The 17,397-nt window shown below is 37.1% G+C and overlaps 1 protein-coding gene across 1 annotated transcript in view; it reads left to right on the top strand.

Moving 5' to 3' along the window:
- Nucleotides 1-422: 422 nt before the first annotated feature.
- The window catches only part of VRK2 (VRK serine/threonine kinase 2), a 94,457-nt gene continuing 77,482 nt past the window's right edge, over nucleotides 423-17,397 (top strand). The window contains exon 1 of the mRNA XM_065890617.1: nucleotides 423-558. Within this exon, the coding sequence (XP_065746689.1) occupies nucleotides 423-558 (136 nt within the window). The remainder of the gene's footprint in view (nucleotides 559-17,397) is intronic.

Below are 17,397 nucleotides of genomic sequence, written 5' to 3'. Positions count from 1 at the left end.
GAAGACCTTCTCATCTTTGACACTTAGCATTCTTAGTGAAAGGAGTATTTTCATATATATGAAATTTATTTTCTCTTTGTAATTGGATATTGTTAACTCATTTCTTAAGGCGTATTCTGCACTGTTAATAGGTATTTTGACCGCCTAACTGAATTTCGGAAATGTTAAGTGAGGTTCAGCAGGTTTGTTTGTTTTTTTAACATCAGTGCCTCTTAGATTTCAATATTGTAATGTTGGTGAATCTCCAATTTGGATAAAATGTGTGGGCTTTCCTAAACCCAGTTGACTCCAGAATCCTAATTTCTGGGAACCTGGGAAAGTGCCCCATAGAAGACATTTTGAGAAATGTATTTTAACTGGAGTTTTCTTAGTTGTTGTTTTTATCTTTAATCACTATCTCACCCCTTCTGCCAACAGAAGTGATGCCACCAAGAAGAAAAGAGAAATACAGACTTCCTGTTCCACTTCCAGAAGGCAAGGTCCTGGATGATGTGGAAGGAAAACAGTGGGTGCTGGGCAAGATGATTGGCTCTGGAGGATTTGGTTTGATATATTTAGGTAAAGTATAAATCACCAAATATTCTGATATATGTGACTATACCTGTGACTTCTTAATAATATTTTGAGAATTGAAACTTTGAAATAAGATATAATCCATAAATGTACTTTTCTAAGTAGTATGAAGATAATGTTTAGTAGAATGTCAGGGTTCAAGACATGACTGACCCCAGTGCTTGTTGTCCATGTTTTTCTGAATGACTCTTAGAAGTCTTTTCAGAGCATAATTACACAGTCTGCCAGACAAAATGTTAATGTTCTTTTTCGAGTGTTTTCCTGGAAACATTGCTTTTTACAGCTCAGAGAATGCAACTGTATGAATACAAACACTTTCCATTTGTGAATCTTAATCATTAATATTTAAGTAGTACAAGGTTCTGGTCATTTCTTAACTAGGCCTCACTAGAGAACTGGGCCTTCATACCTCAAGGCATCTATTGCATGGAATGAATTAACTTCTCTCCTGTACATCTGGAATGGTACTAGTTACATGCCATCTTGGGATAATTGGTTTTTTTTGTTTTTTGTTTTTTTTTTGCGGTACGCGGGCCTCTCACTGTTGGGGCCTCTCCCATTGCGGAGCACAGGCTCCGGACGCGCAGGCTCAGCGGCCATGGCTTACGGGCCCAGCCGCTCCGCGGCATGTGGGATCCTCCCGGATGGGGGCACAAACCCGTGTCCCCTGCATCGGCAGGCGGACTCCCAACCACTGCGCCACCAGGGAAGCCCCTGTTTTTTTTTCTTTTAATTAATTTATTTTATTTACTATTTTTTATTTTTGGTTGCATTGGTTCTTTGTTGCTGTGCACGGCCTTTCTCTAGTTGCGGCGAAGGGGGGCCACTCTTCGTTGCGGTGTGCAGGGTTCTCATTGCTGTGGCTTCTCGTTGTGGAGCATAGGCTCTAGGAGCGCGGGCTTCAGTAGTTGTGGCACTCGGGCTAATAGTTGTGGCTCGCGGGCTCTAGAGCGCAGGCTCAGTAGTTGTGGTGCACGGGCTTAGTTCCTCCGCGGCATGTGGGATCTTCCCAGACCAGGGCTTGAACCCGTGTCCCCTGCATTGGCAGGCAGATTCTTAACCACTGCGCCTCCAGGGAAGCCCCCATCTTGGGATAATTAAGAAATTAGACACTCATTTAGTTTTTGTGTTCTTTGGTACAGGTAAGGAACCTGAGTTGAGTATACTTTTACACTACATTTTAAAATTACACTGACTTTAAAAGGATTATTCAGGGCTACCTTGCATCTGTAGTTTAATGATCAAGAAATATCCATTAGAAGATCAGATTTAATGAATAAATAAGATAAATATTAGTGATTAAAAATATGCCCTTGGGCTTCCCTGGTGGCACAGTGGTTGAGAGTCCGCCTGCGGATGCAGGGCACGCGGATTCGTGCCCTGGTCCGGGAAGATCCCACATGCCGCGGAGCGGCTGGGCCCGTGAGCCATGGCCGCTGAGCCTGCGCGTCCGGGGCCTGTGCTCCGCAACGGGAGAGGCCACACAGTGAGAGGCCCGCATACCGCAAAAAAAAAAAAATGCCCTCAAGGAGCAGTTCTTCTAAATATATTGACTCATTATATGTGTGTCTGTAGGAATTTAAGAAGTTGGTAAAAGACCTTCATTGGAGGAATCTTAGGTTCCTCACTAAACATTTCAAAGTGTAGGGAAGGAAGGACTTTCCCTCTACTTTCTTAAGCTGGATACCTGGGTTTATGAAATAAACTGACAACAGGCAGATTAACAGGAGAAAAGGTATACAAATTTATTAATTTTTTTAATGTTACATGCACAGTAATATCAGGGAAAAAAAGTGAATAAATACCCTAAAATACGGTGAGATTTGAGAGCTTATATACCGTCTTAATAAGGGAAGGGGAGACGGGATACAGGCCACTTAAGGGAGAGTAAATGATTTTTAGGAAAGATTAATAGCCCTTAGAAGAGTAGATGTGGGCTATGATAGTTTATAACAAAGTTTGGGAGTGGTGTCAACTTCTCATCTCTTCTGTGATGAGTCAGTCTTTCCTGGTTAATGAAGCGCTCCTGGAGGGAATTTAAAACAGTGGAGTTTTTTTTTTTTTTTGGAGGCTCTGTCTTTAGGCAAATAAAGGGAGTTCAGAGGAAGCCTCTCCCTACATTTGCTATTTTTCAAATGCCTTTAGTTCAAAATAATCCTTATGCCAAAGAGGCATATTTTAGGGTGGCATATTCTGCCACCCTTGTCACACAAACATGTTTCATGGATCATGAAGGATAATGCTTCTCTTCTGATAAAATTAAGATTGTAGTTTTGAACAAATGGATGAAATCCAGTTAATAAGTAACTTATTAATCACCTGAGTGTCTAATCTAGTTGGAAAGATAAGACCAACACAAAATTATTGTATGGGTTAAATAAAGAACAGCTTCCCCACTTAAAGGATTTGAACTTCCTTGAAAAATGCTATGATTCTAAGTACTAGATTGAGTGACACAGACAGCACTGTTCAATAAAAATGTAATACAAGCCATGTATGTAAAGTAAAATTTTCTAGGAGCCACATTAAAAAAAAAGTAAAAAGAAACAAGTGAAATTTAATTAAATAGTATGTATTATTAAATACAATATATCTAAAGTATTATAATTCCAACATAAAGGAAATATTTCACTTTTTTAAAGTCTTTAAAATCCAGGATTTGTCTAGTCATATTTCAGGGGCTCAATAGCTACATATAGGTAGTGGCTACCACATTAGATGGTGCAGATAAAGACCCTGAGAGTACTTGGGATCTACAGAGAATCGAATTCTTTGTAGAATAAGTGTTGGTTGAGACTCTGAATTAGTGAATTCTCTTGTATGGCAGAGAGTAAGGATCTCTAGTACATTGTCTTGACTCAAGGTCAGAGAAATGGAGTTGAATAAATTATTTCTGATGTGGCTGAGCTATAGCCTTGGATTGCACAGCTTATCAGTTATACTTTCAGTTTTCTAATGTTTGAATTATTTGAGTAATTTCAAAGAACTACAGAAAAGCATTGATTGTGATGATCTTACTTGTCTCTTTTTTAGATGTACATATTATATGTGTTATATGTATTTAAGTTTAAGTGCATGTTTAAACTTAAATTATATGTCTATACACATATACATATATGCGTATACATACTCACTACTTGTGTGGTTCCTGTTGTGAAAAAGGAATTTATTTGCTTAGGCATGTGATTTATTTGTCCCTAGTTAAATACAGAAAAATCTTTGCTTCTTTCAGTCCAAGTACTGCACATATTTTTTTACTTATTTTTTTCTCAGTAAGATTTATTTTGCAACAATTTTCAAGGTTTCATATGTTATGAAATATCCCCTACTATCTGAATTTCAGAACCTGGATCCTGGAAATATAAGCAAGTGCACACGTTGGGGGAAGGACTTTAAAGAAATGTTTAGCTGTTTTGAGGAAAAGTCTCCATACTTCAGAATATATAATAAAGCTGTGTGTTCCAAGTGTTGTTATTGTTCTATCAAAAGTGGCATTCATAAATCATAAAATCAGCTCTTCAGTGAGTTGCCATCAGCAACAACTTCATTAAAATTAGCTTTTACTTATTTTCAAAGCTAAGCAAGTCCATATGAAATTATATCATGTTTTTGCATTTTACCATGGTTCTCATCACTTCCTGTATATAAATGAAGAAGTAGGTAAATTCAGGTTTCCTTTGTGTCCAGCTACATTCTTTTTAAGCATCATATTTGCCAGATATACTCTTTCAGCAGACACTTCATCAGCATTTGTTACCAAAGGCTGAGAAGAAGCTAACCGCTGTGTCTAACTCATTGTGTGTGTACAACTGTCCTCGAGCTTTGAGATCAGTATCCAAGGCCTTTCAGTAGTCAGCAAGAAGAAAAGGGGAAGGGGCAGAAATATTTTATATTTACTCTTGACTTGGAGAAATAATGTGCTTGTAGCATTAATAGAAATAGTAATAAGAAGGAAAAGAAAAGTCTGAATACAAGACAGAGTTCTTTCTTTGTATATGAAAAGAGAGGAGGGGAAAAGGGAGAATGGAAACTGGTTTAGGGGGTGGAAAAAATTGCTATTTTTGGGATCAAATAAGTGAAAAAAATTTATAAAATTTCAGGAGATCAAATAAGTGAAAAAAATTTATAAAATTTCAGGAGAGACTAAGAGTTTAAATTCTACTTTAGTGCTAGGTATAACATAGAACCAAACAAACTAAGGGAGAATTGCACAAATAAAAGCATGGGCTTTGGTGTTAGGCAAATTTGGGTTGAATTCTGACCTGACTAAGCCTTTTGCAAACTTGAGTGACTTTCACCTATCCACGAGTCTTTGTTTCTATTCTGTATGTTAGGGGTAATAATAATAGTGATGATTAAATAAGATAAGGTTTTTAAAGAACTTGGAACTCGATAAGCAGTTCAATCTAATTTATTTATTTATTTAGAATTTCCCATTCTCAGTGATAGTTGAACTCTAAATTCAGTGTCTGGTGCCGCAGGAGATTAGGATGATGACAAAGACATCTACTGCAGGGTTTTTCCATTTGTCCTGCCATGGACTGTGATGGATTTAGCTACTAAATGTGGTAAAACTAAGAACATAAGAGAATGTCAGTGGAATGACATTTTACTTACCAACCTCTATCTATTTTTCCCACTAAAATTTACAATAGTAGCCATGATGACATAGTGAAAAGTTCTCATTTAAGCTGTCATCTTATATTTCAGATATGAAAGATACCGTGTTTCAGAAATTAGTCAAAAATCTAGAAAAACAGGGCTTCCCTGGTGGTGCAGTGGGTGAGAGTCCGCCTGCCAATGCAGGGGACACGGGTTCGTGCCCCGGTCCAGGAAGATCCCACATGCCGCGGAGCGGCTAGGCCCGTGAGCCATGGCCGCTGAGCCTGTGCATCCGGAGCCTGTGTTCTGCAACGGGAGAGGCCACAACAGTGAGAGGCCTGCGTACCACAAAAAAAAAAAAAAAAAAAAAAAAAAAATCTAGAAAAACAGAATTACAGGTAATAAATTTCAGCCAAATTCTTCATGTACTCATGAAGTCTTCTTATATTAGTACAAGTGGAAATGATTTATCTGTGTAAGTTTTAGTTTTTTGATTTTGAGCATAACCATGACAATTTAGCATCTTTGGAATATCAAGCACAGACTAGATGTTCAACGGTTATTTGCCTGAGAGATGGAGATAGATTGGGCTGCTTAATCCACACAAGCCAGTTGCTTTATTCTCTTCCATAATTGTAGATGTTACCCTTAACTCCAGCCTGTAACCTTAGAGGTGTACTCTTAGTCACAAGAAAAACTGAGACAAATTAACTCTCATGATGTCATCTAAAAAAATCTATATATGCTTTACTGACAATAAATCAATAGCATTATCTTTTCTAAATAATATGTTATTATAACTAAAATTAGCCCTCTTGAAGCATTAAGATCAATCATTTTTTCATGGATAAATGTTTAGACTTCAAGTGACTGCCATGCATTTTTTGGGTAATCCTCTCAGATCAGCTCAATTTTTCTCTTTAGAAACAGAAGAAATCTTTTTTTTTTGGGAGGGGTGGTAGGGCAGGGGGAAGAGGATAGGATGACTATGAGTTTTAGAAATTATCGAAGTTTAACACATATTTTATTGATGAAACAGACTTCTATTTATGAAGAAATAGAAAAGGTTATTTATACATGTATGGTTTTTACTTATTGTACTTTCTAGTGAGCTGGAATGGATTGATTTTTAAGGTATGCAGAGTAGTGTTCGGAGGAGCCTAATGATAATGCTAGCAACAAAGTAGAGTTACTGAGACATATATTGCTCATTATATACTGCTGTGTTAAATGTTATTTTGGCAGTGTTTTATAGAGAAGGCCTTGAGATAAGCAGTTAGTCTTATCTGATACAGTGCTTACTAGGAACCACAGTTGTTACTAGGAAAGTTTGCAGATGATACTGTGTGGGTGAAAAGAAGAAGGAAATAAATATGAAATAAGGATAACTTGTACTAGAAACTATAGTATATAAGATAAATTAGTTCTCAGATGAAGGTGTAAGAGGTAGTAGGTGATACTACCTCAAGAGAGGAAGAGATCACTTGGGATTTTGTGAGTTTAATAAACTTGATGTACCTCTCACAAGAATATTTAAAGTCCCTAGAAGTTGTATTTTAATTTTGTATGTGCTGTCCATCGGCTATTAATTTTGAGTTTTAATAGAGTGTTCATTTACTTATCAGTTAAGAAATCTAAGTATCTGCAAAAGTTTGGATTCTTTGTATAAAAAGAGAGTGTTCTTCTAGGGCTTACTTAGCCTTTTCTTATCTCTTTCATTTTTGTAAGTGTCTGATCTTCTTTTTAACATATTTTATATTGTGGGTCTTCATTTTCAACATTTTTACTCTCAAACTCTTTTGCCTTAAGGGAAGATTTACAAACTGCTCTGTTCTTCAATAATTTATATATTATGTCTCTTTCACTGCACCTGTTACTATCTTATAACTTTACAGTGGTCAAGGTTTTTAAATTTGAAACCTGTTTGCTATAGGGGAATGTCTTCTTCATGAAATGAGTTCACCTCTATTGCCACACAATAAAAAAACTCCCAGCTTTCGGGAGCTTCTGGCTTCCTTATGAAATAAGGATAGACTTTTGCTTCTGAAGTGTTTTAGGGTTTTTTTTTTTTCTTTAGATATGGAAGAAGAGTAGGAAGTATGGTCCTTCTTTTAAGAAACAGGAATATCTATGTTTATAAAATAAATGAAAAGAAAATTAAGAAACTCTAAAGCTCTAAATGGAAGAATTCACTAGAAATTAGCTATTTGGATGATAAAAATTTGTCTACCGTCCACATTTAACAATGATTCAAAGTGTTTGTGGGTCTTATACTGCTTACATAGTTTTGCAGTTAGTGGTACTTCAGAAAGTTTGTCCCTTATAACTCCATTATGTGAACTGAATACGCTATGCAGTATTCTATGTGAAAGGGTATTTTAGGAGGAAAGACACAAAACTTAGCAATTATTTCAAGAAAATTGTTGAAGATTTCCATTGTTTCTTTTAAAGAGGTGGACTTCATTTAGTCAGGTAGACTTTTCTTTAACATCTCCAATCAAGTAATACTTGAGGAAAAAGGTTCCGTAGAAAGACATCCATTGAAGGCCAGGAACATCTACAGATGCAATGTGATCTCAGGCAATGAAGCATGTGGCCCTTCATTGGCATTATATGATAACAGGAGGATCTTCTGGCAGAAGAGCTGACTTTTGCTGAGTTCTGCATGCTGCCCCTCCAAACCCATCTTTGATTGGCACCTATGCCCTATTGAAACTGGCATCACACCTTCTGAATGGGCACAGTGCCAGCCTAGCAGATGGATGTGGGCAAAAGCATGCCAGAAACCCAGTATGTGCATCAAGTTTAAGTATCAGGGGCCCAAACTCCCATCCAGGGATATAAAAACTGCAGTCTGTTGAGAGCTTTTTGTGCTTAAGGTTAAAGGACATGCCATTTCTACTCCAGCTTCGAGGTTGATTAATTTCGAAAGTCAAACAGGAGCTCCTGTGGCTGTGTCAGGCAAAATTCTGTCTTTGGTGAATGAGAATTACTACTTCATGTAGGGAAGAGAAAGTATTGTAATGAAGTGTCCAATGAGAGTTAGTCTCCCGCAAGGGCCTCCAGCACTTGAGCAGCATGCATTCAGTGGAGATGAATATTTCTGTTCTCCAGCAGAGCCAGGTGCATTCAAAGCCAGATCTTCAACCTGCTGCAGTAAAGAACCCTACATTTAGAAAGGGCAGGTAAAGTTTGGAACTCCTTGGTGGCAGCTCTCACCCTGAGCTGATGACACTTCACAAAAGTGTATAAAGGAGATGAAGGAAAAACTAAATAAAAAACCTTCAGATTACTTCAGCCTGAAACAGACAGATCTTTAACAAACCAAGGGAAAAAGTTTAGTCCCTTCTCCTCAATGCAGAAATTCTTCTGAATTTTATATCAATAAAAAGTTAGTTTACCAAAATGTTAGAACCAACTTAATGCATAAGTAACAAAGCTTCCTATTCTAACATTTATTTCATTGCATGTCTATCATGTATATAAACTTCACTTCTTGAATAATGGATTTTGCATAAAATTGAGTTCTAAATATCATATTCCTTATGATCGTCTCACACCAGCTACAGAACTGGGCAAAAAAAAAAAAAGGGCATCATTCCTTGTGATCACTCTAATCATATCCCCTAAATGCTCTTAAATTTACAGGAATGCCTGTAAGACCAGCTGTGGCCAAGAGAAGCTTTTTCATAATCACCTTAATAGCCATTGCTTTTTCTTTTCCACTGTGTAAACTTTATCTATGGAGCAGATTCCATGAGACCATTGTGAATACTTCAACGTATTCAAAACATATAACTGCCACAAATTAAACTACTAAAACTAAAGCTGGTGCATTGTAACTGCCAAGTAAAACTGGCACGTCCCTCTGTCAGACTGCGGGAGAGTATGCCATACAGTCCTCAGAAAACACAATTCATCCAGAAGCACTCTTGTCACTTGCTCTGATATTAAACCAGAGAAAGTGACATTAATTAAAGAAGTGACGTGAGCCAACAAAGGCAATGAAATTCTAAGCTTTGGCTCATGTGCAGACCTTACTCCGACTTGCTCTGCTTAGGTATCGTGGCCATTTCTGAAGAGGAGTGTGGCTACTTCCCTTCTCCTCCTCCTTTCATCTTTCCATTCTGAAACATCATTTTCAAGCAACTAAAATTTCATACCCAGGGTTGCACTAGCCAGTTGGTACACTGGTAGTCAATGCAGGGTTTCCCAAAATAGTCGTGTGGTGGCATGTGATGCATTTACTGCACTTGGTAACTGCATGAGATGAACAACAACTAGAGACAGAAGAGAGTTGTTCTTACAAAAAGGCAAGCAACAGCATAATCGAGTAGGGTACCTAGATTCGGTAGACCGAGAGCTAGGGGAGTCTGTTGCTAGGATCGCTGGTGGAAACGAATGATGGCTGGTAGGCCTTATGAAAATTCTAACATGCTAACGAGCCAGGCAGGGGAGTAGCCACAACTTTTCTCACACTGTCTTTGTTCCTTCCTGTAGTGTGCCCTTTCTCAGTGCTTATCTTGTTTCATATGATTGCCATTTGTATACTGTTCACCGTCCATCAACACTAGATTCTAAACTCCTTGCAGGTATTCTCTCAGAGTGCTTAGACAAGGCCTTGCATACAATAGCTTAAAAAAAAACGATTGGTTAAATTAACTCTAAGACTAGTCTGTTCAGGAAAAATAAGTTTCCCAACAATTAGGTTATCTGAGATGAAATTTTGTTCTCTATATACTATTAACATGCAGCGTGTGTGTGAGGCACTGTCCTTTTAGATTTAGAGACATTGTTTTGTATATTTTGGGGAATTCGAGGGGAAAGAAGTTTCTGTTCATTCTCTTTCCAAGTATGTTTTTTAAATACAAGAAGCCATGTACTTAATCCATAGATTATAGGATTTATTGGGGAAAGTCTACTTTGCTAATGCTTAGTGCAGAGAGAGTTAAAAAAAAGAAAAGGACATTATATTAAGACTAAATAGTTTTGTGTTTAGAATGAAACAATTCTACTGAGTAGCACTTAATTGAAGTAGACCTAACAGCAAGTATAAACTTTTGTGGAGGAAATAGGTGGGGTTTAATGTTAAATGGATTGACTTATAGGCATGTAACATGCATAAGAAATCCACTTTTCAAAGGATATAAAGACAACTTTAACAGAAAATAAATTATTGGAATTTCTTTTAATCCGAGTGAATGAAAGGTTTGATTAAGAGTTTTGTACATAGTCAGAAGCTTTTGTTATAGTTTCTGGGCATGGGTGTTTTATATTTGAGATCAGGAATTTTCTATGTATGTAATTAGTCGTGAGGTTTAATGTACATTTTTCATATCAGGCAGACAATGGCTTCAAAGAGACAGCAGCACTGCAAAGGAGCAAGAAAAGAAGGCCAAAGTTGACATACACAGAGGCAAAACAGTGTAGGAAAAATCAACACGTTTTGCAAAATCAATCATTGAAAATGTGTCAGTGTTCAGGAGACTGTCTTTAATTTGCAATCCAAGTGAAAAAGAGTATTTAAATATGAGAGGCAGTATTATTGAGCCCAGCATGCCTGCTACCACTTGTTTGACTAGCTCAGAATAGAACACTGAGAGGCAAGGGCTCAAAGTTAAATGAACATTTATACATTTTAAAATCAAATGAAAGATTCAGAGTATATTCATGAATTAAAATTTTTTTCAGAACCCTAAATTTAATCAGCTGGAATTACTTTTAAAGTGTCATTCTATTTAACTTTTGGGAATGATGAATTTGCCTTTTAATAGGGATGCTGTATTTTATCATGAAGATGAAACAAACTGTCTTTTGTTAATTATTCCCCAGAGACACTGGCCATTTTTCTCTCCTATGCTTAGTGTGGAGTAAAGGCAGCTTCCCGCAAATTTATATCAAGCAAGAGCAATCAGAAGCTACAACATGTGTGAAAGAGGCTCATGGAGGGCACAGTGTCCATTGTAGGTGTTCTGAGTGCTACCTAATGAAGTTCTTAGAGGTAATGTTACCAAAGCCTCACTATGGAGGCTATGAACATAGGACATAGAACAGTGAAAAGGAATGAAAGCAAGAATCTCCGGTAAAGTGTAGGAGATGAGTCAAGTGTGTCTGGGGCATACTGCTAGGGATGGTTCTTGAAATCTTTTTTAGGAAATCATCATCAACATCATCATCAACTGCTGCTAAAATCTTTTACTTAGTGTGTGCCATGCTCTGTGTTAAATGCTTTATATGCATTATTTCATTTAATCCTCTCAGCAGCTTGATAAGGGAGTTATTGAGGCTTAAGAATGGTAAGCAATTTGTCTCTATGCTATAGTTTTAATAATTGCCTCCATCTACATTTGAACTCAGGTTTCTTTGCTCTCCTGATTGATGTCCTTTGTCAAAGAACACTTTGAATTTATTACTAGCCAGAGAAAATAGTGGCAAATGACATGCTTGTGACATGCTCATTTCTAAAATAACAGTGAAATATCTAATTGATAGTATTGGCAGCTAATGTAAGAAATATGTTAGTGATGATGCTGATAATGGTGTCATTTTCATTCAGACTGACGACGTGAGGTGTAGATCATCTGTGATACGTTTTTAATATTAAGTTCACAAAATCTTTGAAAGACCATCTGATATTTATAGCAAGTCTAGTGTTAAGAACTAGAAAAAATACATACACTAAAAAATGTACTATACCTAGATCAAACAATATTTTTATGAAAAAAGTAAGAAGAGTCAACAGTGCATACAAACTGATGATAAAGATTTGGTAGGTTTTTCTGCTTTTTAAAAAATGAGTAAATTTATTTAGTTTATAGGGATTTTATGCATTTGTTTTAAGGCTAATAACCAACAGGAAGATCAGAAGAAGCCTCTAAATCCCTATGATACAGTTTTAATAAGCATCATGTAAAAATATTTTTATAGATATTCTTTTCTTTTCTTTTTTTACATCTTTATTGGGGTATAATTGCTTTACAATGGTGTGTTAGTTTCTGCTTTATAACAAAGTGAATCAGTTATACATATACATATGTTCCCATATCTCTTCCCTCTTGCGTCTCCCTCCCTCCCACCTTCCCTATCCCACCCCTCCAGGTGGTCACAAAGCACCTAGCCGATATCCCTGTGCCATGTGGCTGCTTCCTACTAGCTATCTACCTTATGTTTGTTAGTGTGTATATGTCCATGCCTCTCTCTCGCCCTGTCACAGCTCACCCTTCCCCCTCCCCATATCCTCAAGTCCGTTCTCCAGTAGGTCTGCGTCTTTATTCCTATCTTACCCCTATGTCCTTCATGACATTTTTTTTTCTTAAATTCCATATATATGTGTTAGCATACGGTATTTGTCTTTCTCTTTCTGACTTCACTCTGTATGACAGACTCTAGGTCTATCCACCTCATTACAAATAGCTCAATTTTGTTTCTTTTTATGGCTGAGTAATATTCCATTGTATATATGTGCCACATCTTTTTTTTTGTTTTTTAGCACCTTTACTGGGGTATAATTGCTTTACAATGGTGTGTTAGTTTCTGCTTTATAACAAAGTGAATCAGTTATACATATACATATGTTCCCATATCTCTTCCCTCTTGCCTCTCCCTCCCTCCCACTCTCCCTATCCCACCCCTCCAGGCGGTCACAAAGCACCGAGCCGATATCCCTGTGCCATGCGGCTGCTTCCCACTAGCTATCTACCTTACGTTTGTCAGTGTGTATATGTCCATGACTCTCTCTTGCCCTGTCACAGCTCACCCTTCCCCCTCCCCATATCCTCAAGTCCGTTCTCCAGTAGGTCTGTGTCTTTATTCCTGTCTTACCCCTAAGTTCTTCATGACGTTTTTTTTCTTAAATTCCATATATATGTGTTAGCATACGGTATTTGTCTTTCTCTTTCTGACTTACTTCACTCTGTATGACAGACTCTGGGTCTATCCACCTCATTACAAATAGCTCAGTTTCGTTTCTTTTTATGGCTGAATAATATTCCATTGTATATATGTGCCACATCTTCTTTATCCATTCATCCGATGATGGGCACTTAGGTTGTTTCCATCTCCGGGCTATTGTAAATAGAGCTGCAGTGAACATTTTGGTACATGACTCTTTCTGAATTATGTTTTTCTCAGGGTATATGCCCAGTAGTGGGATTGCTGGGTCATATGGTAGTTCTATTTGCAGTTTTTTAAGGAACCTCCGTACTGTTCTCCATAGTGGCTGTACCAATTCACATTCCCACCAGCAGTGCAAAAGTGTTCCCTTTTCTCCACACCCTCTCCAGCATTTATTGTTTCTAGATTTTTTGATGATGGCCATTCTGACTGGTGTGAGATGATATCTCATTGTAGTTTTGATTTGCATTTCTCTAATGATTAATGATGTTGAACATTCTTTCATGTGTTTGTTGGCAGTCTGTATATCTTCTTTGGAGAAATGTCTATTTAGGTGTTCTGCCCATTTTTGGACTGGGCTGTTTGTTTTTTTGTTATTGAGCTGCATGAGCTGCTTATAAATTTTGGAGATTAATCCTTTGTCAGTTGCTTCATTTGCAAATATTTTCTCCCATTCTGAGGGTTGTCTTGGTCTTGTTTATGGTTTCCTTTGCTGTGCAAAAGCTTTGAAGTTTGATTAGGTCCCATTTGTTTATTTTTGTTTTTATTTCCATTTCTCTAGGAGGTGGGTCAAAAAGGATCTTGCTGTGATTTATGTCATAGAGTGTTCTGCCTATGTTTTCCTCTAAGAGTTTGATAGTTTCTGGCCTTACATTTAGGTCTTTAATCCATTTTGAGCTTATTTTTGTGTATGGTGCTAGGGAGTGATCTAATCTCATACTTTTACATGTACCTGTCCAGTTTTCCCAGCACTACTTATTGAAGAGGCTGTCCTTTCTCCACTGTACATTCCTGCCTCCTTTATCAAATATAAGGTGACCATAGGTGCGTGGGTTTATCTCTGGGCTTTCTATCCTGTTCCATTGATCTATATTTCTGTTTTTGTGCCAGTACCATACTGTCTTGATTACTGTAGCTTTGTAGTATAGTATGAAGCCAGGGAGCCTGATTCCTCCAGCACCGTTTTTCGTTCTCAAGATTGCTTTGGCTATTCGGGGTCTTTTGTGTTTCCATACAAATTGTGAAATTTTTTGTTCTAGTTCTGTGAAAAATGCCAGTGGTAGTTTGATAGGGATTGCACTGAATCTCTAGATTGCTTTGGGTAGTAGAGTCATTTTCACAGTGTTGATTCTTCCAATCCAAGAACATGGTATATCTCTCCATCTATTTGTATCATCTTTAATTTCTTTCATCAGTGTCTTATAATTTTCTGCATACAGGTCTTTTGTCTCCTTAGGTAGGTATATTCCTAGATATTTTATTCTTTTTGGTGCAATGGTAAATGGGAGTGTTTTCTTGATTTCACTTTCAGATTTTTCATCATTAGTGTATAGGAATGCCAGAGATTTCTGTGCATTAATTTTGTATCCTGCTACTTTACCAAATTCATTGATTAGCTCTAGTAGTTTTCTGGTAGCATCTTTAGGATTCTCTATGTATAGTATCATGTCATCTGCAAACAGTGACAGCTTTACTTCTTCTTTTCTGATTTGGATTCCTTTTATTCTCTGATTACTGTGGCTAAAACTTCCAAAACTATGTTGAATGAGAGTGGTGAGAATGGGCAACCTTGTCTTATTCCTGTTCTTGGTGAAAATGCTTTCAGTTTTTCACCATTGAGGACGATTTTGGCTGTGGGTTTGTAATATATGGCCTTTATTATGCTGAGGTCAGTTCCCTCTATGCCTACTTTCTGGAGGGTTTTTATCATAAATGGGTGTTGAATTTGTCAAAAGCTTTCTCTGCATCTATTGAGATGATCATATGGTTTTTCTCCTTCAATTTGTTAATATGGTGTATCACGTTGATTGATTTGCATATATTGAAGAATCCTTGCATTCCTGGAATAAACCCCACTTGATCATGGTGTATGATCCTTTTAATGTGCTGTTGGATTCTGTTTGCTAGTATTTTGTTGAGGGTTTTTGCATCTCTGTTCATCAGTGTTATTGGCCTGTAGTTTTCTTTCTTTGTGACATCCTTGTCTGGTTTTGGTATCAGGGTGATGGTGGCCTCGTAGAATGAGTTTGGGAGTGTTCCTCCCTCTGCTATATTTTGGAAGAGTTTGAGAAGGGTAGGTGTTAGCTCTTCTCTAAATGTTTGATAGAATTCGCATGTGAAGCCAACTGGTCCTGGGCTTTTGTTTGTTGGAAGATTTTTAATCACAGTTTCAATTTCAGTGCTTGTGATTGGTCTGTTCATGTTTTCTATTTCTTCCTGATTCAGTCTTGACAGGTTGTGCATTTCTAAGAATTTGTCTATTTCTTCCAGGTTGTCCATTTTATTGGCATAGAGTTGCTTGTAGTAATCTCTCATGATCTTTTGTATTTCTGCAGTGTCAGTTGTTACTTCTTCTTTTTCATTTCTAATTCTATTGATTTGAGTCTTTTCCCTTTTTTTCTTGATGAGTCTGGCTAATGGTTTATCAATTTTGTTTACCTTCTCAAAGAACCAGCTTTTAGTTTTGTTGATCTTGCTATTGTTTCCTTCATTTCTTTTTCATTTATTTCTGATGTGATTTTTATGATTTCTTTCCTTCTGCTAACTTTGGGGTTTTTTTGTTCTTCTTTCTCTAATTGCTTTAGGTGTAAGGTTAGGTTCTTTATTCGAGATGTTTCCTGTTTCTTAAGGTAGGATTCTATTGCTATAATATTCCCTCTTAGAACTGCTTTTGCTGCATCCCATAGGTTTTGGGTTGTCGTGTCTCCATTGTCATTTGTTTCTAGGTATTTTTTGATTTCCTCTTTGATTTCTTCAGTGATCACTTTGTTATTAAGTAGTGTATTGTTTAGCCTCCATGTGTTTGTATTTTTTACAGATCTTTCCCTGTAATTGATATCTAGTCTCATAGTGTTGTGGTCGGAAAAGATACTTGATACAATTTCAATTTTCTTAAATTTACCAAGGCTTGATTTGTGAGCCAAGGTATGATCTATCCTGGAGAATGTTCCATGAGCACTTGAGAAAAATGTGTATTCTGTTGTTTTTGGATGGAATGTCCTATAAATATCTATTAAGTCCATCTTGTTTAATGTATCATTTAAAGCTTGTGTTTATTTATTTTCATTTTGGATGATCTGTCCATTGGTGAAAGTGGGGTGTTAAAGTCCCCTACCATGAATGTGTTACTGTCGATTTCCCCTTTTATGGCTGTTAGTATTTGCCTTATGTATTGAGGTGCTCCTATGTTGGGTGCATAAATATTTACAATTGTTATATCTTCCTCTTGGATTGATCCCTTGATCATTATGTAGTGTCCTTCTTTGTCTCTTCCAGTAGTCTTTATTTTAAAGTCTCTTTTGTCTGATATGAGAATTGCTACTCCAGCTTTCTTTTGGTTTCCATTTGTGTGGACTATCTTTTTCCATCCCCTTACTTTCAGTCTGTATGTGTCTCTAGGTCTGAAGTGGGTCTCTTGTAGACAGCATATATATGGGTCTTGTTTTTGTATCCATTCAGCCAATCTGTGTCTTTTGGTGGGAGCATTTAGTCCATTTACATTTAAGGTAATTATCAACATGTATGTTCCTATTCCCATTTTCTTAATTGTTTTGGGTTCGTTATTGTAGATCTTTTCCTTCTCTTGTGTTTCTTGCCTAGAGAAGTTCCTTTAGCATTTGTTGTAAAGCTGGTTTGGTGGTGCTGAACTCTCTCAGCTTTTGCTTGTCTATAAAGGTTTTAATTTCTCCATCAAATCTGAATGAGATCCTTTCTGGGTAGAGTAATCTAGGTTGCAGGTTTTTCTCCTTCATCACTTTAAATATGTCCAGCCAGTCCCTTCTGGTTTGCAGAGTTTCTGCTGAAAGATCAGCTGTTAACCTTATTGGGATTCCCTTGTGTGTTATTTGTTGTTTTTCCCTTGATGCTTTTAATATGTTTTCTTTGTATTTAATTTTTGACAGTTTGATTAATATGTGTCTTGGCGTATTTCTCCTTGGATTTATCCTGTATGGGGCTCTCTGTGCCTCCTGGACTTGATTAACTATTTCCTTTCCCATATTAGGGAAGTTTTCAACTATAATCTCTACAAATATTTTCTCAGTCCCTTTCTTTTTCTCTTCTTCTTCTGGAACCCCTGTAATTCGAATGTTGGTGCATTTAATGTTGTCC

This window comes from Phocoena phocoena, chromosome 14, assembly GCF_963924675.1.
Source record: "Phocoena phocoena chromosome 14, mPhoPho1.1, whole genome shotgun sequence".
In the NCBI taxonomy this organism is placed as follows: Eukaryota; Metazoa; Chordata; class Mammalia; order Artiodactyla; family Phocoenidae; genus Phocoena; species Phocoena phocoena.
Note: the sequence above shows the minus strand (reverse complement) of the source record. Positions and strands in the feature narration are given on the sequence as shown.